We start from the raw sequence: 19,770 nt of genomic DNA, 5'->3' as shown, positions 1-19,770 counted from the left end.
GCGCCAGAGGAAGCACATGGACCGTCGAGGCCATGTGGCCCAGGAGGACCATCATCTGCCGTGCTGGGATGGAGAGATGGAGGAGCACCTGACGACAGAGGTGGAGCAGGGTCCGTTGTCGGTCGGAGGGGAGAAATGCCCTCATCAGAGTGGTGTCGAGAACTGCTCCAATGAACTGAAGTCGCTGTGAGGGAAGCAGATGCGACTTGGGGTAGTTGATCTCGAACCCCAGGAGATGGAGGAAAGAGATGGTGTGATGAGTGGCTTGTAGCACAAGTGGAGACGTAGGCGCTTTCACCAACCAATCGTCCAAGTAGGGGAACACCTGGAGGTTGTGAGACCTGAGGAAGGCCGCCACCACAATAAGGCACTTGGTGAACACCCTGGGCGATGATGCGAGGCCAAAGGGGAGCACTTTGTACTGATAGTGACAGTGTTGAATCTGAAAGCGGAGGAAGCCACGTGAAGTCGGATTGATTGGGATGTGAGTGTAGGCCTCTTTGAGGTCTAGGGAACATAGCCAGTCGTGTTGAGAGAGAAGAGGGTAAAGCGTGGCAAGGGAGAGCATTCTGAACTTCTCCTTGACCAGACACTTGTTGAGGTCCCTGAGATCGAGGATGGGACGGAGATCTCCCGTTTTCTTGGGAACCAGGAAGTAGCGGGAGTAGAATCCCTGACCCCTTTGGTCCGGAGGCACTTCTTCGATGGCATTGAGAAGAAGGAGGGATTGGACCTCCCTTAGGAGGAGGAGGGTTTGGGAGGAGTGAGAAGCAGACTCGATGGGAGGATTGTCTGGTGGAAGAGTCTGGAAGTTGAGAGAGTAGTTGTGGCGAATGATGTTGAGGACCCACTGGTCCGAAGTGATGACCTCCCAACGGCTGAGGAAGAGCTGAAGACGTCCTCCGATAGGCTGAGGAAGAGGTAGCGACGGTGGGAGACTGGCTATGCCCTGGAGAAAGGAGTCAAAAGGGTTGAGATGGTTTTGATGGAGGAAGAGGCTTGGCAGGTTGATGAGACTGCGATCGAGCCTGAGGTTGATGCTGGTGACGAGGATGGCGAGACTGTTGCTGAGGCGGGTTGAGAGGTCTGGCCGAGAACCTGCGCTGGTAGGAAGACTGTTGTCTGTAGGGGCGAGCAGGTGGAGTCTTCTTTTTAGGTTTGACCAGGGTGTCCCACCTGGTCTCGTGTGCTGAGAGCTTCTGGGTTGTCGAGTCTAGGGACTCCCCGAAGAGTTCGTCACCCAGACAAGGTGCGTTAGCCAGGCGGTCTTGGTAGTTAATATCAAGGTCAGAGACTCTCAGCCAGGCCAAACGGCGCATAGCAACAGCCATGGCAGATGCTCGAGAGGTCAGCTCAAATGAGTCATAAATGGAGCGAACCATGAACTTCCTGAGTTGGAGGAGGCTGGAAATATGCTGCTGGAAGAGGGGTACCTTGCGTTCCGGAAGATATTTTTGTAAGGAGGAGAGTTGTTGCACCAGATGCTTCATGTAGAAGGAGAAGTGGAAGATGTAATTGTTTGCTCTATTTGCTAACATTGCATTTTGGAAAAGGCGCTTACCAAATTTATCCATAGTTTTTCCCTCTCTGCCAGGAAGGGTGGAAGCATATACACTGGAACCCTGAGATTTTTTCAAGGTGGACTCCACCAGGAGAGATTCGTGGGGCAATTGAGGCTTGTCAAACCCTGGGATTGGAATGACCCGGTACAAGCTATCCAGTTTGCGAGGGGCCCCGGGAACAGTGAGGGGAGTCTCCCAGTTTTTGTAAAAAGTTTCCCGTAAGATGTCGTGGACGGGCAACTTCAAAAATTCCTTGGGAGGTTGCTCAAAGTCTAGGGCATCGAGGAAAGCCTGAGACTTTTTAGAGTTGGACTGTAATGGGATAGAAAGAGCTGCTGACATCTCCCTAAGGAATTTAGAGAAAGAGGACTGTTCCGGTTTGGAAACGGTGTCGGCCATGGAGGGTTCTTCGTCGGTCGACGAAGCATCCTCTTCGGTACCGTGTGGGGAGTCCTCCCATAAGTCCGGGTCCTTGACGTCGGGGTGTGCACGTCTGGACGTCGGCGTGGAATGCTCGGTATGGCGGGTCTTTGAGAGAGATTTGCCTGAGCGTACCGAGGCGGTACCGGGTGAGGAAGACCGATGTCGTTCCTGGGACCGGGAAGGGTCGGCAGTGGCACGGGCATGCACTGTAGGCGGTTCAGCCAAGAGTACCGGCATGGAGGTATTAATCGGTACCGAGGGGGTCGACACCGATGGGACAGTGCGAGGCTCGGACTGGTCCTGTACCGGAAGGTGCGGGGCCAGCAACGCCGGCAACAGTTGTTGTAATTGTTGCTGCAGCTGCTCCTGTAATTGGGATTGGAGTATGGCCGTGATGCGGTCATCCAGGGGGGGCACCGGTACCGCTTTTTTCTTCTTCGGTACCATAGGTGCCGCTCTACGCTCCGGCGATGAGGAGGCTGATGAAGAGGCACTCACCGATATCGGAGCGGAGCATTTACGGGATCGGTGTGGTGCCGGAAGGGTCGGCGTCGCGACCTTGGCAGGAGGGCGTTCCAGAGAAGTGGAAGGCTTCTTAGCCGGCTTACCTGGGCCCAGCGATCCCGAAGAAGGATCCGGTGGTGTTGACGTATTCGGTGCCGACTTTGGAGGTGCCGTTGACGTATTCGGTGCCGACTTTGGAGGTGCCGTTCACGTCGTGGCAGGTTCCATGGCAGATCCGGTACCGAACAAAATATTTTGTTGGATCTGCCTATTTTTTAAAGTGCGCTTTTTAAGCGTAGCACAGCGGGTGCAGGTGTCAGCCCGATGCTCTGGACCCAAGCACTGGAGGCACCAATTGTGCGGGTCAGTGAGAGAGATCGGGCGTGCACACCGCTGGCACTTCTTAAAGCCCGGTTGAGGAGGCATGAAGGGAAACACGGCCTCTGCAAAATCGAATCCGGAGGCCTGTATGGTGGCAACAGGCCCTGCCGGGGCCGGCCTGAAAAATAAGGAAAAACTCGATGAGTTTTTTTTTTTTTTTTAAAGCAAAAATAAAGGGAATCCGAATAGGAAAAATAGAAATAGTGAGAAAAAACGCGAGCGGGAAGGCAAAAATTAGTTTTTCAACGGCCGTTGAAAACACATGCGTCTTCTTCGCTCCGCGGAAACGAAGAAACTGGGAACCACGCACTCCTCCGTCGAGCGGGAAGGCACTCGCCCATGCGCGGTGCGGCCAACAATGTGTCCGTACCGGGGCTCCGTCGGTGACGTCACCCATGCGTTAAGAATATGCTGCCTGCTTGTCCTGGGATAAAGTACTTTTACCATTCCCCCTCCCCCCCAAAAAAAAAATAAAATAATAACTACAGTTTATGAGAATCATGAAAGTTTTATTTTTTTTCATTTACCACTGTAAAACACATGCAACAAGATGCACTTTTAACAGTGCTGGCACTGTACCGACACCCCCGGACCAGTTGCTGATTTTTGTCGCCAAAAGCCAACGCCGCTCTTAGAAAACGGCCCAGCGATTTTTAAGAATCCAGAATGGCTCATTTCAATGTTGAAGAACCCATTTGCATGGCAGTGTCAGAGACTGCTAGAAATCTCGTTAAAGACAGAGATGAGCCATTTTGATAATCCGCCACTAAAATGCATGCAGGCTAAACTGTTGAAAAACAGTTTTGCGACGGCGTTAAAGTTTTGAGAATCTGGGCCTTAATTCCCTACTGCCCCAGGTACATTAGGTAGAGCGTGAGCCCACCGAGACAGATAGGGAAAAATGCTTAAGCACTGAATGTAAACAATTTAGGCTATAAGTGGTATATAAATACTAAATATGGTATATAAATACTAAATATATTTATATATACTATATATATTTATATATAGTATACACTATACACTAAAAATATACACTAAATATATACACTAAATATATATTATATATATATATTAATAAAATCCTAGAGCGCACATATTTAGTATTTATGGTATATAAATACTAAATATATATATATATATATATATATATAATAATAAAACCCTAGAGCGCGCATGCGCTCTTGAAAATTCGTGATTCCTGGCGCCGTGAGATGTGCTTCTGTGGCACCTCACGGCGCTTGCAGGGGCTGGATGCGCATGTGGTGGCTGAAGGCGCGCAACTGTGCTCTCTCCCTGCCTGCGTCCTCGGCAGGGAACACATCTCCTGCCCTCACTCGCCGCTGCCGCCGCTGATCCTCCTCTTCAGAGCAGCCTACGATCGTGGCCGGCTTTAAAGAACCTTGCAGGCCGCTCTCCAACCTCAGTAACATGTTCCCTCTGACGCATGGGATTGCGTCAGAGGGAACGTGCTACTGAGTTGGAGAGCGGCCTGCTAGGTTCGCTAAATCCGGCCACCATGATCGCAGGCTGCTTTGAAGAGGAGCAGGCCAGAAGACGCCGAGATGGAGGGAGGGTAAGAAGGGGATCAATACCGGGAGCCAGGGGGAGAGGGAAAGGGGGCTGCTTTGGGGGAGAGGTGTGCTGAGGACAGACAGCTTTGCTCTGGGGGGGAAGATAGAAGGGAACAGGGAGAGGGAAAGGGGGCTGCTTTGGAGGAGAGGTGTGCTGGGGACAGACAGCTTTGCTCTGGGAGGAGACAGAAGGGGCCATGGAGAGATAGGGAGAGGGAAAGGGGGGCTGCTTTGGGGGGGAGGTGTGCTGGGGACAGACAGCTTTGCTCTGGGGGGGAAGACAGAAGGGGCCCTGGAGAGACAGGGAGAGAGAAAGGGGGCTGCTTTGGGGGGGAGGGGTGTGCAGGTGGGAGACAGAAGGGGCCATGGAGAGATAGGGAGACGGAAAGGAGGCTGCTTTGGGGGGAGACATCTTTGCTGGGGACAGACATCTTTGCTCTGGGGGGAAGACAGAAGAGGGCCATGGAGAGACAGTTAGGGAGAGGAAAAGGGGGCTTCTTTGGGGGGGGAGGTGTGTGCTGGGGGCAGACAGCTTTGCTCGGGGGGGGGGGGGGGGAGACAGAAGGATACAGACAGCGGCCAAGGAGAGAGAGATAAAGAAACACAGACAGACAGACACATCTATTCTAGCACCCATTAATGTAACGGGCTTAAAGACTAGTAAATATATATATTAGCGTTATATTGAATAAATGGAACTGAACAATACTGCGTGTCCTCCTCTCTTTCTCTGCCGCCTATCACTGATGTCCCAGATGATTACCTGAATGTAAACCATTTAGGCTATAAGTAGTATATAAACAATAAAAATAAATAAATATATTAGCGGAACAGTACTCCCCCGAAATTCATGGGGGTTCCATTCTAGGAACACCCGCGAATTTTAAAAAACCGCGTATGCGGTTTAGGAGAGGATCGGAGGCAGGAGAGGGCAGCTGAGGTGCTGGCGGGTGCTATCTGGCATGTCAAAGCAGCTCCTCATTGGTGTAGCCTGACTTTAGTATCAGGAAGAGGTGGTTGGAAAATGCTACGAAAGACTGAGTCCGCAGTTTGCGAACTGTGAATTCGCGGGGGTATACTCTATATCTAATAAACGGAACTGAACACTACCACGTGCCCTCCCCTCTTTCCCTGCCCCCCATCACTGATCTCCCAGAATGACAGAAACAGCGACCACCCCTCACCTGTTGTAGATATTTCCTTTGTCGTCCCCCATGGTGATGGTGGCAGTGCGGACTTTATTCAGGTCAAAGTTCATGTCGTAGAGGTGGTAGTCAGGGGTGACCCACCCCACCCAGACCCCGCTGGGCTCCTGGCCAGCAAAGATGCGCAAAGAGTAGTAATACTGGCGAAGACAAAATAAGGAAAGGAACAGAAGCATCAGAACCACATTTCAAGTACCAGCTGCCACCGTGACGCACCATCAGTCAACATAGAACTTACTGTGGTGGTGTTCATGATGACCTCTGGGTCATCCCGGTCATCTGGAACCACATCTTTCACAAGGCGCGGCAATGGGGGCGCTGCTGGAGGTGGTGACGGGAATGCAGCTTTCTTTGCTTTAAACAGGAACCTGGGAAGTGAATAATAATAATAATTTTATTCTTATATAATAATAATAACTTTATTTTTGTATACCGCAATACCACAAGCAGTTCAGAGTGGTTTACAACCGTGGTAGTTCGAGGCGGTTTACAACATAGAAGAGCTGGACAATCGGCGAATATAGGTACAATACAAGATCATCAAAATACAGGAGAGCATGATGCAGAGGTGAGGCATGAGAGATCCTGGGACAATTCGGTTAGAGATGGAGAGGTAAGGCTTAAGAGGACTTGGTTATGAATTGGTAAAACAAGTTTGTTTTTATTAAGTTTTCTGAAACTTAGGTAGGAAGAGGAGTGCATGATAACGTTACCCAACTAATCGTTCAGTTGGCCTACTTGGAAGGCAAGGGTTCTGTTCAGATATCTTTCATAACGGCAGGCCTTTAGTGTTGGGTGGTTGAATAGATGGACTCTGCGTGTGGGTCTGGATGGACGTTCAAGGTTGAAGTGGGGAACCAAGAACATGGGAGCCGAACCAAGAATGGATTTGAACAGAGTCGGGTAAATTTAAACACCACTCTCGCTTCGAGGGGTAGCCAGTGGAGTCTTTGGTAGTAGGGAGTTAAGTGTTCCCAGTTTTTTAACCCAAAAATCAATCTGATTGCCGAGTTTTGGATGATTCGGAGTTTGAGTGATTTTTTTGAAGGACCCCAGGTAGATGATGTTACAGTAGTCGAGTGAGGAGCTTAGATGGAGGGTTGCACCAGTAAGCGGAATGAGACAGCATCAAAGTACTTTCTGATAGTTCTTAATTTCCACAATGTTGAGAAGCCTTTTCTGACCAGTAAGTCAGTGTGAGCTTCAAGGGTAAGGTAGCGGTCCAGGGTTACTCCCAGAATTTTTATTTGAATTTGTAATCGGGAAGACTTGACCATTCAAGGAAATTGATGAATCTTTGATTTTGTCGTTTGGACTCGCCAGGAAGAATTTGTTTTTTTCTGAATTGAGTTTTAGTTTGAATTCGGCCATCCATAGTTCGATTTGCATTAAGATGGATGCCAGGTGGTTCTTCGTCTCGGGAGATAGGTTAGTTAGGGGAAAGACTATGGTGATATCGTCAGCATAGATGTAGAATTTGATTTTTAAACTTTGCAATAGGTTCCCCAGTGTGGCAAGGTAAATGTTGAACAGTGTGGGGGATAGGGGGACAAGCGAAGGGGAGGGGGAAGAGAAGGGAGGGAAGAGTGAGGGAGAGGCAAATGATTGCTCGGGGGATATGAGAATGGCATGATGAGAGAGGGTGAGTGGATAATTGAACAAGGGACAGAAAGGGATGAGAGGGTGTAGAGGGAAGAGAGAATGGAGGGGTAAATGACTGAACATAGAAACATAGAATATGATGGTAGCAAAGTCTGCCAACTCTAAGAACTCTCCCCCCTAAGCACTTCCTCGAAGTGAACCCACATGCTTATCCCATTTTTTCTTAAAATTGAGCACGTTGCTGGCATCAATTACCTGAAGTGGAAGATCATTCCAACGATCAACCACCCTTTCGGTGAACAAGAACAGGAAAAGCGGAGGGGGCAGAGGGAAGAGAGGAGGGTGGGTGAGTGATTGAAGTGATCAAGAAGAAAGAAAGAGGGCAGGGCAAATGAATGAAAAAGGAACAGAGAGGGGGGAGAGAGGGGCAGAGGGGACGGGTGTATGAACAGGGGGCAGAGAAGGGAAAGAGTATGCAGCGGATAGAGAAAAGGGAGGGAAGAAAGAGGGAAGGGTAAGCGATTGAACAGGAGGACAGGAGAAGGGGAGGGTGAAGAGTGAAGAAAGAATGGAGGGAAGCAAAGAAGGGCGGGCGTGTGATGAGGGGTAGAAGGAGAGAAGAGACAATGGCAAAAATGGTCAGACGTAAGAGCAGGATATAAAGATTAGAGGAAGGGAGGATGGAGAAGGAAGAGAGCAGGATATAATAAGAAGGAGGAAGGAGAAATTAGGGGTGAGGCTTAGAAGTCCTGAGCAGGAATCAAGAATAAATCCCTCAGGGGATATATTCTGAGCCCCTCCTGAGAAAGGAGTGATGGGATAATAGGAGAAAGGAGGTGAAGGGTGCTGGGATACAGCAGCAGCAGTTCAGATACGCCTCAAATCTCTTATCCTGCACAGAGTGTCACTTTGAGCCACAGACCTGGAATACTGTATATGCTTGAATATAGCTGACCCGAATATAAACTGAGGTAACTTTTCCCCCCATAAGGAGGAAAAAAAAAATGTTGACTCGAATATAAACTGGAAGGTTAATATATAAGTGCCCTGTCCTGCCAGGCTCTGCACTGTCCCCCTCCCTTCCTGCCCTGCCACGCTCTGCACCCTGTTCCACTTGCCCCTTCTCCCTGCCCTATATTACTGTCCACTGATGCCTTGGCATGCCTACTCTGCTTACCTTTAAAATCCCTGGTGGGCCAGGACAGGAGGGATCCCGGTAAAGGCTGCAACAGGTACGGGTTGGGGGGGGGGGGGGGGCGCGGGTGGGTGATGACTCGAATATAAGCCGAGACACCCCATTTTTGACCCTAAAATATTGGCTTATATTCAAGTATATGCAGTAAATCTAGGAGAGGATGATGGTTCGAAACAGCAGTAAGATTTTATTTACATATTACTGCTCAATACACTGAAAGTGGGTTCACACTCATAAGCTAAAACATACGTATGAGGAGGCAGTTTGATTAGTATGCAGAGGAAGGGGGTTGTTCTCCTAAGGCCACAACCTAGGGAATTCCTGCTCAAACGCTGATCATTACTGGGCTGGAGAGAACTGGTAAGACTGACGATGCTGGGAGAGGGGGCCGGGATACTCACCCCCTCTTCTTGCTTTTCTCAGTGGCCACATCCTTCTCATTCTCCCCCTTGCCCTGCTCCTTGGGCACCTCCTTAGCTGGCAACTCCTTCTCATTGGCCGCGTCCGCCTCCTTTCGGCTAGCAGATTTCTTCAGTACCTCAAACTCCGAATCCATGTCAATGTCCTTCACTTCCTCCTCTGGGATGGTCAGGGTGCGGGTCAGAGGCGTGGCTCCCGGTGTGCATTTGAAGATCTCGTAGAACTCCACAGGCATGCTGAGACGCAGGAACATCAAGTCAGTGTTACTGTTCTGGGAGCCAAAGGTCTTGTGGGTGACCTTCAAGCAGGGGGGGTTATCCACTGTGCCATCAATTCGGGCTACCTGTATAAAAGCCATAATATACTGGGTGTTAATGCTGTTCTATAGGCCTTACCAAGACTGGTATCAATGGCTAGATAGATATGTCCCTCCACGATAATTTCTTCAGCATGGTTGCTCCCTCCCCAAATTCTCCCCCCGATGTGCTGTTTGACGTGGCCACACCCACCAATGCAATTGTGGCTGTAGCCAACACCATATTCTCACCTCAATGTGGCCGTGTTCCGGAGGTACGGCCACAAACTGAGGCAGGCTCTTGCTGAACCACATGGTGAGGTCCCTCTTCATGTTGATGGCGAAAGGCTCAAAGCCCTCTTGCAGACCACAGATGGTAAAGTAACGTAAACTGCTCACATCTTGGCCCAGGTTCAAGCGGCCGACTTGGGACTGTCCTAAGCTGCACACAGGGATAAAGCCTGTGGTAAAAAAAGGAACATCCTTGTCAGCTATTAGAGCTAAAGGCAGAAACGCTCCATAGCCTCCCATGCCAGCCTCTCGAGCCTCACTCCATCCATAAGTACCACCTTTCTGGAATTCTCCACCTTCAATCTCTCCCATTCTCCTCCTCTATCCACAGCATCCCCCTTCCTGCCCCTCCAAGGCCTTTTACTATCCTGCTTCCCTAATGGGCTCTGCCAATCATCCCACAATATACCCCCTCTCCTCATCCTTCTCCCTATTAAGGGTTTCTGCCATCCAGCATTTATTTATTACACTTTTAGTCCGCATATCAGACATCTATGCAGATAACAATATGTACATAATTAAAACAAAACATGACATACATCAACAAACAGAACATGACAGATCATTATAAAATAACAGCATTCAATGAACAACCTACAACCTGAAACCCATACCCTGAAATAATTAAACCCAACCAATTACAAAATGGCCCAATTTGCAAAAGGCAAGTCGAATGAGCCAGGCTTTTGGACTTTTTTCGAAATGCCAGGAAATCGGAAATCAGATGGATGGAACCTGGAACCGAGTTTCACAGTAAAGGTCCAGCTTACTTGGAACATACGTGATCGATTTACAACTTGAGTGACAGAGCGAATTGTGGACTTTACGAGCAACAGCTCAAAACCTTCTTACTATCCCATCACTAAAACATATAAATACATTAAGGTCTACAATTTTTTCTGTTAGCACCCCCTCTCTTTGGAACAGTATTCCAAACTACCTATGCGATAAACTTACACTAACAGACTTTAAGTCGAAATTAAAGACATTTCTCTTCCTTGACGCTTTTGAAACCTAACTGTCCTTTTAAGGACGATTTAGTACCTAGAAGGATTCTTAATACCTGCTCCCCTCCCTATTGTTTTTTTCCATTACATGTTTTTTTTTTCTTTACATATTGAAGTTATAGCCCTTCTTTCCCTAGTCTCCGTTTGTAAATTTAGTATTTTCCCTAGTGTTGTGTGTTCTTAAACTGTATTTTAGTTAATAGATGGTTTTTAACATTTTTCTACACCGCCTAAAAGGTTTGATTAGGCGGTATAAGAAATTTTAATTAAATTTGACCCAATAAGAAATCTCTGTCTTGTGATCTCAAAGAATGAGAGGGTATACATATCTGCAGAAGAGAAGCATCATCCCAAATGTAACAGTTTTTCCCTTCTGTGGCCCTCCTGTATTTCTTGGTCTAATTCCCGACCTTTCCTATCCTCTCTCTACCCCTCATCTGTCCTCAGGCACCTTCTCCCTTCCTCTCTTTTGGAGTCTCTCTCATCTTTTCTCTTCATCTGAGCAGGTGGACACCTCTCCTCCCGGGAAGCTTACCATCCCCGATCTCGATGTCCTTGAAGGCAAGGTCAGATCCCGAGTCGCTGATCAACATCTCTCCATTCAAGGTGAACATCATGTTCATCTCTACCAGATCAATCATGCAGCCCACCACATCTCCTGGCTGCCAGTTCCGGCCAAATGGTTCACTCCCAATATGCCAGCGCTGGCCCTGTAGATAGCAAGGATATTTATTTACAATACATTGAGACAGTTTACAAATGTTAAACTTGGGATTCCTCCCTGATCACTGGTTTGTTTGTTTTTTTACATTTTAGCCATGTTTTCTCTAATTGATAAATTTTCTGGCATTACTGATTTTGTCATAACAATATAACAACATATGAGTTGCCATACTGGGATAGACTGAAGGTCCATCAAGCCCATTATCCCGTTTCCAACAGTGGCCAACCCAGGACTCAAATACCTGGCAAGATCCCAAGTAGTAAGACAGATTTGATGTTGTTTAATCTAGGAATAAGCAGTGGATTTCCCCAAGTCCCTCTTAATAATGGCTTATGGACTTTTGTTTTAGGAAATTAGCCAAACCTTTTTTTAAACCCTGCTAAGCTAACTGATTTCTCCACATTCTCTGGCAACGAATTCCAGAGTTTAATTACACGCTGAGTGAAGAAATATTTTCCAGGGTTTGTTTTAAATTTACTACTTAGTAGCTTCATCGCATGCTCCCCAGTCCTAATATTTGTAGAAAGAGTAAACGAGTGATTTTCATCTACTCATTCCACTCCACTCAATATTTTATAGACCTCTACCATATGATGACTGACGCTTTCTCGAGAGCATTGGGATTTAAATCCAGGCGCTATTTTTAAGTCTTAAAACAACAGGCCGGCTTTCTAGGACGCTACACGGATCGTCTGTGAATTCAAACAAGCTTGCTTGAAAGAAAAGAGTAAAGGTAGTGAAATTTGGGCTGATGTGTGGACATTTGAGGAGGCACAGCCCTTGAGGAAACTGCTAAGTGAAATGATTGGGCAGCCGTCGGGCAAAAGCGAAGTGCTCTTCCTTTTTTAAAATTTATTAACACACTATCGATTTTGAGCCTGTCAACAAGAAATAACATTGCTTTGTGTATATGCCTTAAAACAAATAGCGATGATGAACACATCACCCCTGTAAGAGCACAAAAAAATGTTGGGAGTAGTGCCTTGGGAGTTTGAGGACTTGTGGTGAAATCAGCTAGATATTATACAAGTTTGTTTCAAATGGAAAAGGACCAAACCTGATGATTTTGTGGCTTGAAGACAGGAATCCGAACAGAGAGCATCGTTGAATCCACTGAAGATGGTAAAATTATGGTCATACCTGTTAATTTTCTTTCCTTTAGAAGCAGCAGATGAATCCAGAGACTAGTGGGTATAGCTCACATCGACCAGCAGGTGGAGATAGAGAACTGATTAACAGTTGGCCTTAAAGCCTGGTGCTCCTTCTGTTGCTTCAGTTTTGCACTTTGCCCAAGCATCCCGATAGGAGAATGAGCAACCAGAAAACTCCATTCCAGTAGAAAATGTGTCTTTCTCTTCTTCTTATCCCTTTGTTTTTTTTTTTTTTTTTCAGCAATGAAATAATACACTTACCAACCATAGCCCCGGCTAACCTAAAGACCCAAACACCCTACACACAACCCGTGCACTTGGGGAGGGGCTCTGGATTCATCTGCTGCTTCTAAAGGAAAGAAAATTAACAGGTATGACCATAATTTTACCTTCCATAGCAAAGCAGCAGATGAATCCAGAGACTAGTGGGATGTAGCAAAGCAAACTCAAACTGGGTGGGACGCCAATGCCGCCTCTGCCAGCACTGCCGCACCAAAACCCGCCTCTGACCGGGCTGCTACATCTAAACGATAATGCTTTGAAAAAGTATTACCTGACGACCAAGTGGCCGCCCGGCAAATCTCCTCTAATGACATCCCCCCGGACTCCGCCCAAGATGTAGCCAAAGCCCGAGTGGAATGAGCATGAAGGTGCTCCGGTACCTTCTTCCCTGACAACACATACGCCGAAGCAATAGCGTCCTTGACCCAACGCGCAATGGACGCTTTAGACGCCGCCATCCCCTTGTTTTTACCCGCGAACGCGACAAAGAGATGGTCCGACCGACGAAAAGCATTCGTCACCTCCAAATAATGGAGAAGCATACGGCGGACATCCAGGAGCCGTACCGACAAAAAACGCTTCCCCCAATCCTCCTTCCTGAAGGATGGCAGAAACAAGCTCTGGTTCACATGAAAGGACGCCACAACTTTTTTTTTTTTTTTTTACTGGAATGGAGAAGCCAGCCAATAGTCCTGCAACCTGGAAGGAACCCCTCTATCCAACGGAGGGGAGGGTGGAGCAGGGACCTGGGAGGGCCCAGGTGTACCTCCTAAAGCCGGCACCAATCAGCCAGGCACCCCCAACCTACTGAAGAGAACTAGTCTCAACAGAGGAATTCCAACGGACCACCAATCCAATCTATCCGGCAGCAGCCAGAGACTAGGAGCTAGAAGGGTAGCTCCAACCCTGCTGGGAGATAGAGCAAAACTGAAGCAACAGAAGGAGCACCAGGCTTTAAGGCCAACTGTTAATCAGTTCTCTATCTCCACCTGCTGGTCGATGTGAGCTATACCCACTAGTCTCTGGATTCATCTGCTGCTTTGCTATGGAAATACAGAGCAGAAGCAGAAAAACAGACATGTTCTACACCAGTGGTCTCAAACTCGTGGCCCGGGAGCCACATGCGGCCCGCCAGGTCCTATTTTGAGGCCCTCAGTATGTTTATCATAATCACAAAAGTAAAATAAAACAGTTTCTTGATCATATGTCTCTTTAGCTATAAATTACAATATTATTATTAAGACTTAGCCAAAAGGAAAGATTTATAAACTATAAAGTGTTTTACCTCATGCAAAATTGTCATTTTTTTAATAAGACATTAGCTGTTTTTTTTTCTGAGGCCCTCCAAATACCTACAAATCCAAAATGTGGTCCTGCAAAGGGTTTGAGTTTGAGACCACTGGTCTACACCTATTAAAAGACGTAGACACATAGACGTAGCTGACATCCTTTGACGAGAGTGGCCTGTATTTGTTAACGATGTGCAGATTCACAGACATACCCGACATCCGTTGAAGACATAGGCCCGCTCATCTGCTCCCAACTCTACATCAGGGTGAACATTGGGTCTTGCCCAACCGACTCTCATCTCCCCTTGGGTAACTGCCTCGTACTCGAAGTACCATCGCCCGGACTTCACTGCATACGACTTCTCAAGACGAAAGAGACGGACCCGCTCGTAGCGAGGCTGGATGCTGCCTTGGGCTGCAGCTACAGGGAATCACAAAGAGACACAAGTTACCCTCATCTCTGCCCCCTCAATGGCATCTGCACGCCTCCTACACACAGTGGCTTAGTAAGAGGTGGGGGAAGAGGGGCGGTCCGCCCTGGGCGCCCTTTTGGTGAGGGTGCAGGCACCAGTCCTCCTCGCTGCCCCTCCCCGCTCCTTCTCCACCCCCACTGCCACGTGTGCATGCCACTTCCCTTCTCCCATACCTCTGTAACGTTCCTGGTGCGAGTAGCAACCCTCAACTTGTCGTGCCAGCGTCAGCTCTTCCTCTGATGTCACTTCCTGCTGCTTGTGCCAGGAATGTTAGAGAGGTATAGGGGAAGGGAAGCGGTGCACACACGGCAGGAGGGGGCGGGGAGGTAGCATGTGGAGGTGGCAGGGGGGCTGAGAAGAGGGCGAGGGAGGGCACCTCTCAGCGTCACTAAGCCACTGCCTACACACTCACATGTATATGTCTCATCTCAGAGCACTCGGGGGGGGGGGGGTGGATCCCAGGCTGGAACTCAGGATCACCTTCCAGTGAGCACCAAGATATTTGTTAAACAAAGGAGGCATGGGGGAAAGGAAAAACAGAAGAGAAGGACAGACAGGGGCATAAGGAGGCACAGTAGCTCCTGACTCACAGGTCTCCTGGTCCGGGGGCTCAATGTTATAACCATAACCAATCAGTGTACGGACAGCCTCACACAGGCTATCTCTATTGGTTTTCTTGGTCCGTTCGTCCAACAGAACGTATGGCACCAGCCGAGGGTTTCGCTTATTCTTAATATCCTGCCGGGAGAGGCAAAAAGACAGGTCCTGCTAAAAAAACATCCTCTGGATAATCTACAGTTCCACAGTCTCTGAAACCAGTGACCCAGAAACACACTCCAGACTAAGAACCCGTTTTTTCCATCCCCAGTACAATAACATATCTGTGTGGGCAACACAGGAAGCAGGGAACATTTAATCCTTCAATTCTACATAAATCCTCACGTTAAAATTTCATTTTAAAATTTGTTTAAATACAAAACATTCTATGGTCTGTACTCTTCAGTCCTACAAACTATCCCCACCCACTACTTTCATCTTAAATACTAAGAGGTCAATTTTCAGAAATTCTTGGAATGGTTAAGATAATCAGTTCATTTTAGCTGCTATGGTGACGAGACAAACGCGCGCCGACAATTAAGAGTGGACAACTGAGCGCAAGACTTCAGCGCGCCACTCTAAAAGCTTCTTTTAATGGGCTCCGACAGGGGGTGTGGGGGGAACACCCCCCCACTTTACGTAATAGTGTTCGTGCTGCCGTGTTGGGGGGTGTAACCCCCCCATTATACAGAAAAAGTAACTTTTTACCTATTTTTTCGGAAAAGTTATGTTTTCAGTATAATGGGGGGGGGTTACAATCCCCCCAAACCACTCCCAACGGTAGCGCCAACACTATTAAGTAAACTGCCCCCCAAACTCCCTGTCAGAGCCCGTTAAAAGAAGCTTTTAGAGCAGTGCGCTGAAGTCTTGTGCTCAGTTGTCCGCTCTCAATTGTCGGCGCGCGTTTGTCTCGCACGCTTATGACTGTGAACCGCTGGTACCTTTGGCTAAATTTTCTGTCAGATCTAGATAACCAATTACATGTTCAGCTGAAAAAATCTAGCTGATAAAAAATTAGCACCTCAGGAATGCTCCGATGTGTCTCTGCCTCTTATGAAGCCTGATATCGCGGGCTGGCCTGGTAAATGCACCAAAGTCCATAGGGATTTAAAGGGCTTCAGTGCATTTGCCGCGCGGCTTCATATAAGAGGCCCTAAATCTTCTTATCTTGTGAATTTAGGCGAGTTAGATTTCAAGTTTCAAGTTTATTTAATTTTTGATGAATCGCCTATTACAATTACTAGGCGATGTACATATTATAATTTAGATAGAAGAAACTTACAAAATAAATTCAAATATCAAATTTAAAACAATTCAGACATGAGTTTAAGGAATAGGGTTAAAAGTTACAATATATGGGATTGGATAGAAAAAAGGAAAAAAACACAAGGAAGGGATTTATAAAACCAAAGCACAATGTAATGGAATAATCAAATTTTTAACTTAGTTAAAATAAACTAATGTTAAGAATCATAGGCATCTTTAAATAAGTGGGTTTTTAATTGTATTTTAAATTTTACAATATCTTGTTCAGATCGAATGTACTGAGGCAGAGTATTCCACCATTGTGGAATACTCTGCCTCAGTACATTCGATCTGAACAAGATAACATTTAACTGGTGATTTGAGGAAAATATTTTAGATCAGTGATGCAATCACTCTTAACTCTCAAAATCCATTCCTAGGCAAATAATCTTCCTCACAATCCCGTATTACCTGGACTATGCTGTATGTCCAGCCCTGGTGCACACGATCACGAGCCCACACATTGTGCGCGTTTTCTGCCAGCTTGTCCACCAGTGTGTTCTGAGCTGGAGTCAGCTTGACATGGGACAGGTCGAGAGGGGCTGGCTTATAACCATTGGACATCATATACCTGCAGGTAGGGGGAGGGAACAGGTCTAATGTTAGACTGCACTTCCACATTCCTAAGCTCCTCTGCTCTTCATACGATGTAACATGGGCTTTGCCTTGGAATTCAAACCTGGTCATCCAAGGCTTTCCTCACTGGTGTGATGAAGAGTCTGGGTCAGATATTTAAAATGATTTAATTGGATAGCAGATGATCCTGCCTGGTCATATTGTGGTCACTGGGACTAAAGTCACAACAGAACAAATCCTCACTCATCAGGGTTAAATCTTCCAAAACTTTCACTTAGGAATTTCTTCTCATTCAAAAATCCATAACAGCATAGATGATAATTCTTAATCTTTTTCTTTATTGTTGTACAGTAATTGCTTGCCCCAACATTAAAGACCGACGGGACCCGTTTCGCCTCAAAAGGCTTTTTCAAGGGTTCCAAGGGGAGCACTCATTTTTTCGTCATCTCACTCTCAAGGCAGGAGAAGCTGGCAGCATTATACCTGAATATTCATTCCCAGTGTTTGGGTATGGTCCAGTTAAAAGGGTGTAGCTATGGGATGGGCTGGGGAGGGCCTAGCCAGCCCAGTTTGGGTTCAGGCCTACCCACCCAGCAGCCACAGGCAGCTGACAGCGGTTCCTAGACATTGCTGGCAGCTGACCCAGAAGCCTTCCCTCTGACACATTTGTGTTTTGCGTCAAAGGGAAGGCTTCCGGATCAGCCACCGGCAGCATGTAGGAACCGTTGCCTTTGACCTAAAGAGAAACAGAAATGCTGCATGGGTTGGCAGGGGGAGGTGGGAAGGAGGGAAAGAGAGAGGCTGTTGCACAGATTAGGGGGCGGGGAGGGAGGGAAAGAGAGCCAAAATTGGCTGTCTTGCTATGCCACTGGTATTGTACATCCAGATATAAAAAGCACACGGCGGCTGGTGTTTAAAAAATGCTGACCACCATGGCCTGATTATCGACCCGTCTGTGATGAGAGGAAACCAATGGGTTAGAAAGCATTGCTGCGACAAACTGGCTGGCCCTCTCCTCTTAATTTACGCAGGCTTTTACAAAGGTGCGCACGAGAGAGACGGCACATAAGGAAGCTAAAGTTTGAAAACTTTAAATTCTGCTTTTTTGCTTCAGCCAAACGTACAAAGGCAGATTTCATCCCTGCCATTAATATAATTTCAATATGACCCTTATCTCATAAAATGACATACAAAACAAATAAATATTGTTAGCCTTGGTGTTTTACGTCCCACTACCCATTTGTTTTTTTTATTGTATCCAAAAATTTTTATTAAAGAAAATTTTAGTTGCACTGTAAATACTCTGTTCACATCACTAAAACATAGCAAAACCATAATTGCAACAGTCTCCATGAACAAAATATAGAAAACAACAAGAAATCCCCCCCTACACCCTGCATAGACACTCCAGTATCCAATGCCTGAGATATAACAAACAAGAAAAACTGTAAAACACATTAATCACCCTCCTTATCTCACCGCTCATTCTTCTCCAACCTCCAATATCCCAAACAGCCAGATCTTCAGGACTTTCTGGAACTTCAATTAGAGGACATTATTTTCAACTCCATTGGAGGAGAAAGCAAAGATACTTAACTGTAGCAGGTGTTCTCTGAGGATAGCAGGCATATATTCACATGTGGATGACATCATTCACAACATATGGAACAGACACTACCAAGTGCACTGTCATTTTAAATCTTTAGGCAGTGCCAATGCCTTCCCACCCAATGTCAGCTTGCGGGACCATCAGTTCTTTGTCTTCCATGGAGATGAGAAGTTGTCTCTTCGGTTTTCTTTCCAGTGTGTTAAAACTTTTAACATTCTTTTGAGCCTTCCTGTACTTAGTTTTCATCGTTTTCCTCATAATTAATTCATTTTATCCTATTTTGGTATTTAGGTTTGGTTTGTTTTTGACCTTTGAGCCACATTGAGCTCTTTTTTCCTCCTGGACATGTTGACTGTTTTCAGCATCCTAGTTCCTCAAGCAACCCGGGCCATTGAGCCCTTTTGACTTGGCATTGGCCATTTTCCCCACCATGTCAAAGAGAGTACCAAGTGGCTTTGAGAGATGTTGTTGATGCATTCGAACCATTTCAGGCTCTTAGCCACATAACTGGTGTGTCCAGTGTTTGGGTCCTGAACATTGGGACATTCGCTCACGTGTGCAAAAGAGGTCACTGAAAGCCTGAAAATTTCAGTTCCCAAAAAACTTTTGGTATTGCATCAGCATCAAGCATGGCAGAGGGCTCAAAATTCAACGCTCAACCTCCTATGATGTAGCCATTGATGTCAACACCAAGTGCATAGACATCGCATCCAGAACGTCGGGCATTGGGCTTCTTACATCATCTTCATCTATGCTTTGAGCATCGAGAGACACAGCACATAAGAAAGTCAATGCACCAAAGACCGCTCTGCTTCCATCCAGCTGATGTTTCCTCTTAGGTGTACCTCGAGATTGAGGTCTCCCATGCCTCAATATCTGGTACAGCAGATGGCTTCCATGCTGATGACTCTACCAGTACCAGCACCATCTCTCCAGAAGGAGACCCGGGCTATGCTCAGACAAGAAGTTTTGGGGCTACTGCAGACACAGGCGTTAAAGGTTCCCATGTCGGCCTCAGCCCAGTCCAAGGATACATCAAAGCATCGATCAAGGATGAAGTCATACACCCCTGGTCGATGTTGAGCCTCGGGGTCAGCATGGACCCACTCGAAGTATGAATCATCAAGGGCAGAGGAGTTATTTCCTGGGTCTTGCCATCAACCTACACCTCGACACACAGTCGACACACACTCCTTAATTCACCTACCAAGGAGTACTTCGAGGAGTCTGACTCAGATATCTCCAATCATTCAGTTGAGGTTTTGTTAAGAATACTGCCTAAAGATTTAAAGAGACAGTGCACTT

General features: G+C 47.0%; 1 protein-coding gene across 12 annotated transcripts in view; it reads right to left on the bottom strand.

Annotated features, from left to right (window-relative positions):
* RYR1 (ryanodine receptor 1) overlaps positions 1-19,770 on the bottom strand; it is a 314,039-nt gene that overhangs the window by 218,859 nt on the left and 75,410 nt on the right. For all 12 annotated transcript variants that reach the window (XM_033954047.1, XM_033954059.1, XM_033954057.1 and 9 more), the window contains 8 exons: positions 16,692-16,851; positions 14,969-15,116; positions 14,118-14,326; positions 10,995-11,169; positions 9,414-9,622; positions 8,848-9,209; positions 5,888-6,017; positions 5,629-5,789 (listed from right to left, as the gene is read on the bottom strand). In XM_033954047.1, coding sequence (XP_033809938.1) covers positions 5,629-5,789; positions 5,888-6,017; positions 8,848-9,209; positions 9,414-9,622; positions 10,995-11,169; positions 14,118-14,326; positions 14,969-15,116; positions 16,692-16,851 — 1,554 coding nt within the window. The remainder of the gene's footprint in view (positions 1-5,628; positions 5,790-5,887; positions 6,018-8,847; positions 9,210-9,413; positions 9,623-10,994; positions 11,170-14,117; positions 14,327-14,968; positions 15,117-16,691; positions 16,852-19,770) is intronic.

The sequence above is a fragment of the Geotrypetes seraphini genome, chromosome 8 (genome assembly GCF_902459505.1).
Source record: "Geotrypetes seraphini chromosome 8, aGeoSer1.1, whole genome shotgun sequence".
Lineage (NCBI taxonomy): Eukaryota > Metazoa > Chordata > Amphibia > Gymnophiona > Dermophiidae > Geotrypetes > Geotrypetes seraphini.
The sequence above is the reverse complement of the archived record's forward strand: the minus strand, read 5'-3'. Positions and strand labels throughout refer to the sequence as shown.